Genomic DNA, 12,322 nt, shown 5'->3' with positions numbered 1-12,322 from the left:
CCTCTGCGTCTGATACAAAAGTGGTTTCGCTCATTGGTAATTGCTCTTTTGCCTTGAATTTCAGAGAGCTGGAGGGGGTCCTCGGGAGTTTAGAACAGGTCAGGGCAAACACTGGCCAGGAATGATACAGGTATGGCTGCTTGTGCTTTTGGGCAGGAGGATGGGTGATCTCGTCGTAAGCCAGCCTGTCCCTCTTGAGGTGTGCACGGCTCATGAGCAGTTCTAGTGCTTGGCACCATGCTGGCAGGGAGGCTGCCAAGGAACCCAGACCCTGGCTGTCAGAGGAAGCAATTCAGCATTCATCACTGTGCGCCCTCGGACACTTGTGCCCAGCCAGCTCCATCGTACAGTGTTCCTCAAACCCTTTCATTCACTGGGTCAGTCATTTAGGAGTAAGACGAGCTGGTAAATTGCTGCGTTTCCCTGCCATGTTTCAGATTCATCACGTACTCAGGAAGGCACAGCGTCCTCCAGCCTGAGCCGTTGTCTAATTCCATCTCCGCCGAAAAGCCCTTCGCCTGCCTCTCTAAGGGGTGTTGCAGCAAGACGCTGGAAAACGAGGAACCACAGGGTAAGGTGTCTAAAAGTGCCCAGCCAAGAGGAGGACAGGCAGTGGACACAGCAGTGCCAGTCAAGGGCTAGGAAAGAAACTTCAGCCCAGCCTCTGGGCGATGAACTTGCTCTCCTGAGCCTGCACAGCGCGCCAGCGGCACGTGAGCCTTCACCCTTTGGATCTCGAGGAGAACACCAGCCTGATGGGAGCACTGGCAGGCAGAGACCTATTTCAGGACCAGCAGCTGTTGGATCAACAAGCATCAGGTATGCATGCTGCTGGCAGCTCTGCCTGCAGGATGTCTAGTGAAAACAGAAGGGGCTTCACGGCAGGAAGAAGCAGAATTCTGTGCTGTCTCTGGAGTCCCCTGCCTGTTCCGTAAAAAGAACTCCTTTTATTTGTGCTGGCATTTATCTTCATCCTTCTAAAGCTAAATGAAACATTTTCTCATGCTACTTATAGCTTGAGCACTTGAGTTTTGTATTTTCTTGAAAAACGTCCCAGAATTTTCCTGTGTCCTTTCTGCTCGACTCCCATGTTCGCAGTGCAGGGCTGTTATCTATGTCTGTAGCCGAGCTTTTTAGTGGTACTTGTTCAAGACTCCCTGGATAAATCCCAGAGTGAGTTCCTAACGTTCCACTGTGATTTTTTCCCCTTGAGATTTACATCAATTCATGCTAGAAAGCACTTTGAAAAATAAAGTAGGTATTAGATAAGTCTCACGTGCACCAAAACATGGTTATTTCTTGACCCTCATACTGTAAGATTAACATCATATTGCTTCTTCAGAGAAATAAACCCGAAGAGTTACGACACCTTGATTTTTAAGTTAACATAGCTATTACAACACAGTACGCACACAGAGCACGTGCCTTGAGTGCAAAGCTGCAGTGCCTTGTGTGGATTCTGGGCCTGGCAGCTTTCGGTTCAGTTTTCAGAGTGGGAGACTTCAGAGCCTATGGGGAGAATGCAGATATCCAGCCCTGGAGTGCAATTTCACTGTGGTGATTTTCTCTCTTTTTCTCAGGCCTGTCATGGACAGGAGTCCCCCTGGCGTGATCAACCATCACCTGCCAGTTCTTCGCTCAGCTACAAAAGCCTCAGAGAGGTTTGGACCAGCAAATGCAGTTTGGCCCCCGACTGCTAGGGCCACGCTGCAGAAGTTGCCAGACAGACCTGCTGTCTCGACAATGTCTCAGAGCAAGAATCCCCAGTCCTAGAAGATAGCCTGGGTGTGTTGGAGCCATTTACAGAGCACGATCTTCAATCACTGCGTGCAGTCCTTACACTTGAAGGATCGATGCTGTCTTTCAGCTGTTTCTGCAAGCTAAAATCAGAGCAGTGCAAGTAGAGCAGTTTAAACAAATGCTATGATTTGCCTCAATTAAGGCTACAGCTGGTCCAGAAGTGCTTTCTTTAAAGAGCACCTGCTGATCAACAAGAGCTAATCAACCTCTTATTACAGAAAACATGGTTATTTTTGCAGAGTTCATGCACTAAAACAGAACAAGGCTTAACATATTTCCTCTCTTCTGCATCATGCCCTGCTCGGTGAGTGAGGCAGTGACACTAAACCAGACAGGGCTTAGAGACTGCAGTTTCCGGAGTGGGCTGGAGGAGGTGAGGGACAGAGGGCATTTCCTATCACACACGCCAGCCTGGCTTAGAAGCAGCCCCGTTGCCCTCAGTATTTAGGGACAAAGCCAAGGGTTCGAGAGGAATCCTTGACCTGAGCGTGTTGCAGGGGAGAGATGAGATGCCCACATCCCCAGGACAGAAAGAGCCCAAGAAGGCCGGGTGGTTTCAGAGCTTAGCCCATTCGGTCTCCTTGCATTGCTACGGAACCAAATGCTGAAGAAGTGACTCGTTACTCTGTTAATATGTTTATTTGCTCCACAGCTGCCTGGAAGGACTTCTCTCATTTGCTGTGGGTAGATATTGCATACCAGAATTTCATAAGCGGTGCTGACCTCTGCGAGCAGGCTGTGCCGTGTCAGGGCCTCCTCTGTGTGTGCACTCAGGTGTCTCACCTCCAGTTCTTTAGGTCAAACAGCCTTTCCGATTTCATATGACCGAGTAATTTTAAATAATGCAGCAGCAAAGATGAAGCAGGCAAGTAAGGAAATGATCTCTTGTTTTTCAATAGGGCATTTACTTTATATTTGGGTGAGATTCAAAACAGCTGTTTTAGTGGCTGCAGACTGAAATGCTGATCCGAATGTCTGTGGCATGCAACTTTATTGATGTTGCAGTCTGAAACCAAACATCATCACGTTTTTTATAGTCTAAATTACCATGTTAGATATATATTTTTAATCACTTGATAAAACAGTAATTACATGATGAGTTAATTAATTGTTTTATGTCTTCTTTCTACTGGTCAGCTTAAAGTAAAGGAACGGAACAGCAGAGAAGGCCCCAAACCTTCAGCTTGTCATGGTGCTAGTTGCACCACTTTCTCTTACAAAATAGTCCGCGGCTGGACACTAGTTTGCCCAGTTTTGGAGGGCACTAGAGGGAATTATCCACCAAAAAGCACTAAAAACTCCATGGCATGTCATTCTGTGAAATACTATGGATGCAGGCAGGACTTCCAGCCAGATGTTGCCCAACAACGGTGCCTGTGTCATTAAACTGGCTACTAAAATTGACTCTTTGCCAGTGTCACTGGCCGTGACCAGAAACATCTGACCTTGAAAAGAAAGAAGAAAGTGGCAGCATAGTTTTCCAAAGTGCTCTGCACCCTCCCAGCCTGGTTGAGGTCCGCAGCCCTCTCTGGCAGTTGGTGCGGGTAACAATTCGCCCCTTCTCTGTAGCAGGGGTGAGGGGCAGGGCCATGTTCTCCACTATTCTGAGCCTCCTCCTCAGTTTGCATCTTTGGTTTCAAAGGGGCTGAGAAAAGCACAAGTGGGTTTTTGTGCTTGGAAAACGGGGTGGCTAGACTGGTCTGCCCGTGTGCATCTGCAGATGTAAAACTCTGGGTACGCATTTGGAAAGTACTCCCAAAAGTGCTTGTGAGAGCTCTGCTCTCCGCAAACGCAGCTCGGCTCTGTGCAGGTGTTGGGCAAGGAGCTTCACTGGGGCGCAGGAGAGGGCTTGGAAAAACGATAAGGAAAAAAATGATTTTTTGTCCTTGCATTGCTAATTTACCATGAGCTGGTTAATGGTTAGAGGGAAAAAATGTGTATGGGTGTCATCAGAGCAGTCCTCACTACATCTGCATTCTGTGTCATCATTTATCTGTCGTGGTGACCCGTGGTCCAAAAGGGACTTATATGTGGGGTTTCATCACAGGTTCTTCTGTCGCTGTTTCTTCTGCATTGGTTCCTTAAATATGGACAAAGTCACTTAAGGAACGAGTCCTTGCCTCCAGCTGGCTGTGACCAGTTTTGGATGTCAGCGTCCATCCCTCCGCTCCCGTGATGGCCCAGGAGCTGCCGATGCCTTTAAGCATTGCTGCATTAATGGCTTCTGCTGCTGGCTGCCAAACTGATATTTAGTGTACGAGCAGAAGAGAGGGGCGAGATCTGCTCCCCACCACCACCTATTAATAAATCAGCACCGCAGGGAAGAGCTTTCTGCCAGAAACGAAGCCTCTTCAGCGTGTGCTCCTGGTGGGTCTGTTTATTTCCCCAAAGCACTTCCCGCTTAGTGGGGGCAAAGCAGCCCTGCTCCCCTGTGCCTTTTTCCTCCCTCTGATGCCTTTATTACAGTTGCTCTGCTCTGCCAGAAGCCGCCGTGCTCCGGGACAAGGAGCAGCTGGGGGGTTTGCTAAGGGTGCAGGGGCAGCTGCGCTGCTTGGGGCCAAGGGAAGAAGGATTTGGCCCCAAAGCGCTGCTGCTGCTGCCTTAGCAGGGCATGGGCTGCTTCGTGCTTGGAACAAATTGGAGAGGAGATACATTGCCTGGCTGCCAAGGAGGAGAGAGTCCAGGAGACATCTTTGGGGGTATGGCTACTGAGATGGTTTGTGCTTTAGTCTCTCTGTTTATAAAATAGGGTTTGAGGTGGCTTTGACACCTGCTTGGTGCCATGCAACGCCACGGGAGCCTGTAGCAGAGGCAGCCGAGCATCCCACTCCGTCCCCCAGCTGCTCTGGAGGAGCAGCACCGCGGTGTGGGATGGGTGGTGCTTGAGGGCCCCTCTCCAGTTTTCATCTTTGTTTTTCTCCTGCTGCCTTCAGGATGATCTGAACCAGGCAGCCTCCCTGGAAGGGCAGACAGAAAGCTTTTCCTTGGGGTCTGAAAGACAACGGGGTTAGCTCACAGACAGCGTCGTTTTTTTAAACCTCACTGTTCATCTCTAGCGGATTGCACTCCAGAACCCCAAACTGTTTTATGGCAGGCTAGAGGTACCAGGCCGCTGCCCTTCGGGAGGGTCTGCAGCTCCCCTGGGACCCGTGCTTTGGTGCATCGGGGCTGGGCTGACCCAGGCTCGTCAATTCAAAGCCTCTGAGCACCAGGTAGGCAGGGGGTTAGAGGCACAGAATCCCTGGTCCTGAACCCGCTGGGTCACGGTGACTTCCCAGTCCAACACCTGTAGGATGGTGGCACCTTCAGCATCTCCGGCACCTTCAGCATCTCCGGCACCTTCAGCAGCCCCACCAGGGCCCCCGTTGCCTCCCCACCTCCCGGCAGAGCTCTCCTAGCGGAGAAGGCGCTGGGAGCCCTTCACTCAGCACCGAGGGGGTGAGGAGCACCGTTCCTGCGCCAGTGAAAAGGCGGCCTCGAAGCAAGAAGGTGACCTGAGCAGGGAGACGCTCCCCCTGGGGAGCCCCAGTGCAACCCTCTGTCGCTCCTGAGGCTCGTGCTGCAGCCCAGCTCACGGGGGGAATATTCCCAGCTAATGCGGGCAATAACCCATCCTTCTTCTTTGCTGCGAGCAGTGCTCAGGCCAGGGCCTTGGAGAGGAAGGCGCTGCCACACGCGAGTTGTCCTCCGGGATTAATTGGTGACACAAGGAGAGGCTGGGCCGCTGTGCAGGGCTGCGGAGGCCGGTGTGTGTAATTACGGGGTGTCTGGTGGCAAACGAGCTTGGCAGACGGAGGAAGGCGCGGAGACAGCTCCGCCGTGCCCTCGGTGCCGCTGCCCCAACAAGCTGCCCCAAGGAGGCCGAGCCAGTTCTCCCCATCGCAGCCTGCAAAGCTGCCCCTGCCCTTCCAGAAGCCTTTGGAGGGCTTGGCTGTCGGGTCCCGTGGTTCACCCTGGGTCTCAAGTTCCACAGCTGGAAAATAAACGACCGCTGAAGGCAAAATAAAGGGTCAGGTTCCTGGGTGCAGTGCTGCGGTGTGATTTGGAAGAAGCCTAAAAGCTGCCCCAGGGGGAGCGTGGCTGGACCCGCGCTGAGCCGAGCCAGGGCTTGGTGAGCAGGAGGCATAGCTCGGGACGGACGCTAGAGGGGAGGAGAGAGTCTCCCAAGCTTCGGCTTTTAAAAGTAGAGGGGGAGACCAAAAGCAGGCACCTTCAGAGGGTTTGGGGTCCACGTCCCCTTCTCTATGCCTCCCAGCCCGGCCTCGCAGGGAAGGGATCCCGAGAGGACAGGGCATCGAGGGGTGCCTAAGAATTATTTTCCTTTATTGGAAAAAAAAAAAAAAAAAGCTAAAATGCTGTCTTTTCCCTTAGAGGTGTTATTTTCCCCTTTCAACTGCTATTGCACAATACCGATTTTTTTTTTGGATTACGAACAGTCCAGGGGAAGCTGAAACCCAAAGACAAATCTTCGGATTAGATTAGTGGCCTGGAAAAACAAAGGAGAGTCCCTTGTTGCTACGGAAAGAGTGACGGCTTCACCTTAAGATCGAGCAGACTTTGCAAAGAATGGTTAGCTTGTCTTTTTTTCTATATATTTTTCTTTGCAGTTTGAACAAAGCAAACACGCGGCAGAGATAAGAGCTTGCAAACGGGTCGGCCCCGAGAGGGGGAGAAGAGGTGGAGCAGGTCACCTAGCTCTTGTCCCGGGGGACTCGCTGGCAGCTGGCTCAGGGGATTTACGGGGGAAGATAAGCAAAAAGAGGGAACGTTTCTGGGAGGTCCCAGCTCCGAGTAACAACTTATGGTCAGACACTACGTGCGCCGGACTGTCGGCACCACCGCTATTTGCACTGACCGTGTCCAAGGGTCTCGCAGCCCTTGGCAGGTTCAGCAAGGTGGATCGGGGTGGAGGAGACAGGAATTGTGACGAACGGGCTTTATCATAGCCCTTGTGAAAACGCTGTCCCGCGGGTTAATAAAGTCTGGCACCTGCCGTGATTACATTTTTGCAGGGAGATAATTACGAGAGGATAAAACATGGGGAAAGCACCTGTCCTTGGGGACCGGCCACAGCTTGTTCACAGCAGATTTTATACCCACCAGGGCAGATGATGGGACCTGGCCGTCCCCATCCAGCTCCTTCTTGTCCGTGCTGCTGTACCCTTCTGCTTGCCCTTGGATGAGGGCATAGGGATCCCAAAAGTAAGGTCCTTTTCTCAGTCACCCGCCCTGCCCCTGCTTCCCATGGAGAGAGATGCTTGTCCACGTCCCTCCTCGACCTTCACGCTCCTCCTGCTTTGGCAAACTGGGGTTGCTGCCCCCATTTTCACTGAGGCTGGCTGAAATATGAATGTGTGTAAAAAAATATGAAAATAAATAAATATGAATATGAACGTGTTGATGTGTATGTGCAGAGCTGGTCCTTCGCTCTCCAGGCCCTGCACGTGGCTCGGCAGGGATCCCGCGATGCCGGCAGGGTTTGCCTGGTTGCTTTTAATGGGCACTGGGGCTGTTCCCTGCCACATACGATTTATTCATGTTCTGGATCACAGAGCTTGAATGGTCTTTCCTATTTCCAATGCCTCTGCTGCGGCCTCGTTCGCAGGGTGATTCATGAGGCGAGCCGCAACAAAAGCTTTCCTCCCCCTGCCCCGCTGGCCAGCACAAACGTTGTCCCTTGTCACTGGACCCTCTGGCTTTTTGGGTCCCCAATGATCAGTCGGGGTGATTTGGGGCTCCCAAATCACCCCTGTGTCCCACTGCTCCAGAAGAGACGTCCAGGAGAAAGTTGCCTCCAGCCTGGCCAGCTCTCCGTGCTCAGAGCCACGCGGGGCAGCGTCCCCTCGCCCGCCTTTGTTCCCTGTGCCATGGCTCCAGCTGCGCTGCCGACACCCTGGGAATGGCTCCACATTTCCCAAGACAGCCTTTTTTTTCCTTAACACGAGCACATCACCATAACAGCCACGATTGGATAAAATGTTTGTTTTCCGCACAGCACAGAACCGAAGGGCTGCTGGCACTGCTCCTCGCTCGCAGGCTGTTAGTCCCCTCCTCATTTCCCCTCTCAGCATCCCCGCAGCAGGATGCCAGCAGGACACGGGCCCCATGGGACCGACTGTGCCCAGGGCAGGTGTTTGCCTGTACCTCGCGGGGAGGTTGAGCAGCCGGTGCTGCCTCCATCACCCAAATTCCTGTCCCCTCACCGCGCGGCAGTGCCAAGTGCTGCTCTGCCCCCCCGGCTCAGCCCTGCAGCATCCCGCCTTTTTCTTGTTTGTTTTTCTCCCCTTCGGAGCTATTTCTTTACCTCCCATATGCCGTAATAATTACGAGCGATAACTTCACAGCTGCTCTGCTATTCCGGGCTCGGCAGAGCCGCGCGCCTCCGCCTTTCCTCCCTCCCACGGCTCCAGGTCAGCGTCTTGGCTCCGGCACTCAGGGATTCCTGAGATTTCTTTGACTCCGGAGGATCTGGGCCCTTTTCCCCTCCGTCGCCATCTGTCTCCCGCCTGCTCGCCCCAGCACCGCCAAGGGGGACGGGGCTGCAGCATCCTCCTGTTACCATGGAGAGAGGCGAAGCAGCGAGGATGCGGCCCCCCAGCCCTGAATTTAAGGCCTGTGAGCCTTAAATGCTGCTGCTTGGGGGTGACAGCAGCTGCAAAACGGGGCTGGTGGATGGAGGTAGTGTCCTGCACCAGCCTGGGCTGACCCAGGGAGCGCTCTGCTAAAGAGATTGGGGACAGCGAGGGGCTAGGGCAGCAGGCACTGCTCCTGCCTCCTGAGAGAAGAGGCATGCGCCGTGTTCCCCGTTACAGACCCTCATGGCTAGTGGTTTAGCTGGGTGCTGAGCGCCCAGACTGGAGATACCAGAGGACAAGAGGTTTCTGCTGGCTCCTCCGGAGGCAAGCGCTGCATCGGTCCTGCCCCACTCACCGAGCATCCTCGCCCTAGGAGCACATCTCCGGCACAGCTGAGGCTTGGCAGAACTGTGTCTGGGGAGTCAGCGAGACGTGTGAGGCTCTGCCTGGCGCCGACATGCCCACGAGAGGCTGCTCCCTGCTTCCCAGGCCGTGCGAGACAGGCGTCTCCTCGCCTCGGTTTGCCAAAATCTGGGTGCACGGCACTGACTTTCCAGCTCCGAGGACCCTGCTGTAAGCCCTTGTTTGCACCTGGAGTAGAAACATACATCAGGGGGTGACATTTCCTCCCCGCCAGACCCCACTGGACGCCTGTGCTGGGTCTCCCCACAGGACAAGGCAGACACAACTTCTTGGGGTCATCCCAAAAACTGGGAGCGGGCAGGGAGGAGCGGGTCTTGTGCACCCCGACGCTTCTTGTGCAATGGGACAACCACAAAAATCACCCCCCTGGGCTTTTGCTTGGCAGTCACAATGCTCCACGCCAAATTTCTCTGTGCCCAGGGGGGCTTTGGAAGAGGCACCACAGCGTTACCCACGCAAGCCTTGCTGCCCGCTGCGAGCCCACCGAGACTCTCCTGCGGCATCCCAGCTCCCCACCGAGCCCTGGGGGGGGCAAAACCCCCGCGGTGGCAGCGCCACGTGCATCGCACGCGCCTCTCCCAGGGAGTGGGCAGCCCGCGTGGGGGCGGCTCGCGAAGCCCGAGCCCCCCGTGGGCGCGAGCTGCAGGCTCCATCTGGCTCCGCTCTCCAGCACCAGGAGCGGGGCGGGCAGGAGGCGAGGGGCGGGGGGACACACGTGCCCCCAGCGGGCAGGTTCCTCTCGGAGAGCTCCAGCCCTTTGCTGGGGACAAAAGGGGACGGATGGGTCCGGGAGCCTTCCAGAGCTCTCGCCGAAGCGGGGCGGCTGGGGGGCTTGCTGCACGGCAGACGCACGGGGTTAGCTGCAGATCCAGGCCGATCTGCACCAAAATTGCAGTCCTCACCTCCATCCCAGCCTTGCAGCAGGGCAACTGCAGCTAGCTGGTTATTGGTTTCTTAGCTTCAGTCTTTTGGATCATGTGCCGCAATAAATCTGGTCTCTCAGAGGCGGGATGAGTAGGAGTCAGAAATGAAGCTGTAATCGGCTGTGCCTTTGGCACGGAGGGAAGGGATAATTTTGCAGTCTCATCTCCACGCCGGTCGCTCTAGGAAAAGTCTCCATCGCTTCAGCGGCGCTGGGAGAATTATCCTAACGCAGCTAACGGGGCCGGGCGAGGCTGAAGGAAGGGGGCACAGAGGGCAGCAGCGGGGCCTGGGCCGTGTCACCGCTCCTTGTCTGGTTTTGTCTGAGTTACGAGGGGCGAGTGCCGGGGTCCTGTCCCCAGGCAGGGTGACCAGGCTGCCACCAGCTCCCTGCTGGCTGCCTGCCGTCACGTTGCGGTGCCAGGCTGCTCGTCCCCGGCACCGTTTCCTTCCCGTGTCACCTGAACACGCCTGACAGACACGAACAGCAAGGCCAGGCCTGGTCCAACGCTCGGCCTCCCTCACAGTGGGAAACGTGCAGCTCCTCTGGGGGCCTGCTGCTCCCCGGTGCCCTGCGGTGCCAATCGCTATCAGTAGGAGGCCCAGTGTGGAAAGCAATTAGGCCGGGAAGGCCTAACGAGCCCTCATTAACACGCCTTCAGAGCGGGGCTGGCAGAGGAACCCGCACCTTGGCTGGGAGCGGTTCCCCTCCACAGCCCACGGGGAGGGGGGAAGTGTTGAGGCCGAAGGCTCCGGAGACCCTTTGAATGTCCCCAGAAAGGGACATCTCCAGTGCGAGCGGCCGTGCCCGTGTCTGCAGGGACTGGGCTGAAGTGACCGGGGTCTCCATCACACACCCTGGGGGCGTCTGGGCTGCCCAGGGGGGTTCACAGGTGTCCCTGCCCCGCTGTGATTGCGGCAGGGGGTGCGAAATGAGCCAGGAGCTGACATCCGCACTTGGGACGTACCAGAGTAATGTTCCCTTCAGTTTAATTAAGGATTTTTTTTTGATGCATTATAAATTAACCTGAATTAAAAGACCATTTATTTCAAATGAGAGCATGTACAAAAAGATTCCGTGTGGTTCCACTAAGCTAATCTGAATTTGCACTCTTAATTATTAGGGATTAATTTTCCAAGAGCGCGCGCGACGTTTTTGCTAATGTAAACATCAGTCAGATAATGTGGCAGGCGTTCAGAAAGTGAACGGTTTTTGTCTTCTACGGGGTGCAACACTTGATATAAACACGTCGCTTAGGCATTTTGTATCGCTGCCTTATTCTCTTTCCCAGGCAAGAATAAGCTATGCCAACATAAATAGTACTGCTTTCATTTTACAGGGATATGTATACGTTTGTCTTTAATAACAATAATAATGATGGATAAGTCGTTCCACTGTAATTACTCCAACAGATTTAAATCAGTGCAACTTCTGGGCACTAACAAGGCTTGAGCTGGCGGCCAGCAGATGATGGCAGAGGCACCTGTGACACATTCCTGCCCTCGCCCCTCCTGCCCACTCTTCTCCAAGCTGTTAGGTGCTTTCTTGCTGCTCGGGATTGATGCGCCCGCAGCAGAGCCGGTGGAAAAGGCTGGGGAAACTCTTTTCATCTCAGCAGCACCTCGCTTGGACAACCACGTCCCCTCTGGAGTCCCCTGCTTCCCAGACCTTTGATCCCCCCTTGATCCCGTTGTCTGCGTTGTCCCTATTACATTTTGGTACATCTGGAGCCCGTAACAGCTCCTTCCCTTTGTTTTTATCCTGGGCAGCACGTATGGACAAGATAACATAGAAAGACCAGCAAGCAAACAAACCTCACCGAGGTCAATTCTCCCCTGGCTTAGTGCGTGTGATGAAGGCAGGGATGGGCTTAAACTTCCAGCTTCTCTGAAGACATTCATAAAGCGAGGACCAACGGCACAGCTTGGATCCTCAGACGAACTTTGTTGCAGGTAAAACCCTAACGTGACTCTGTCTTGACAAACAATAACTCTTTATTTTGTTATTAAAAAAATGTTTTTGCAATAATTTTCCTTCCTCTTGGCCCCACCACAAATCCGCTCTCCCCACTCTCTTTTAATCTTTTCTTTGGCAGCTAAAACTATTATCTTTATTGTTTCAGGGCTTGGCTTCTTCCTGTTAGATCTCCTAATTGGATTTCTGCTCTCCAATCTATTTAGTCTCTTCTGTGCACCCAGCAAAACCCTTTAACCCTTTGACACCCCTCCACCTCGCTGAGCCGGTTGCCCTCGGATGCTCTCTTCTCCCCGCACGGGTCTGATTTAGCTCCCTCTTGGCAGCATCGCTCATTTCCCCCCCTCTGCGAATAACTGAGCTGTGTTTGACATGACTTCAGAGCAGCTCCTCTTCCCGATTGGCAAGGGCACGGCTTCCCTAAGCGACGGCTGTCCTCCCTCGTCTCGCTGCCTGAAGATAATGTGCTGCTCCCTGATCTCCTTCACTATCTGCGGGCTGCGGAGGGGCACAAAGGCTTGTTTGGTTTTAGCCAAGAATAAGTAAAACGACCCACATCACCCTTCAGAAAGGCTAGCAGCAGCTACGAGGTCGTGCTAGGGCCAAGCAGTGCTGCTAACAGCTGGAG

The 12,322-nt window shown here is 54.0% G+C and overlaps 1 protein-coding gene across 14 annotated transcripts in view; it reads left to right on the top strand.

Moving 5' to 3' along the window:
* The window catches only part of LRRC56 (leucine rich repeat containing 56), an 88,982-nt gene extending 78,286 nt beyond the window's left edge, over positions 1-10,696 (top strand). For 11 of the 14 annotated variants that reach the window (XM_083840046.1, XM_083840043.1, XM_083840037.1 and 8 more), the window contains 2 exons: positions 438-819; positions 1,581-10,695. In XM_083840046.1, coding sequence (XP_083696172.1) covers positions 438-819; positions 1,581-1,773 — 575 coding nt within the window. In that variant the 3' untranslated portion in view covers positions 1,774-10,695. Of the gene's footprint in view, positions 1-437; positions 820-1,580 lie in introns of all 14 variants that reach the window. The other 3 variants (XM_083840041.1, XM_083840042.1, XM_083840040.1) reach the window with 1 other exon arrangement.
* The last annotated feature ends 1,626 nt before the right edge of the window (positions 10,697-12,322 follow it).

The sequence above is a fragment of the Anser anser genome, assembly GCF_964211835.1.
Source record: "Anser anser genome assembly, chromosome: 5".
In the NCBI taxonomy this organism is placed as follows: Eukaryota; Metazoa; Chordata; class Aves; order Anseriformes; family Anatidae; genus Anser; species Anser anser.
This window is presented reverse-complemented; position numbering and strand designations above follow the sequence as displayed.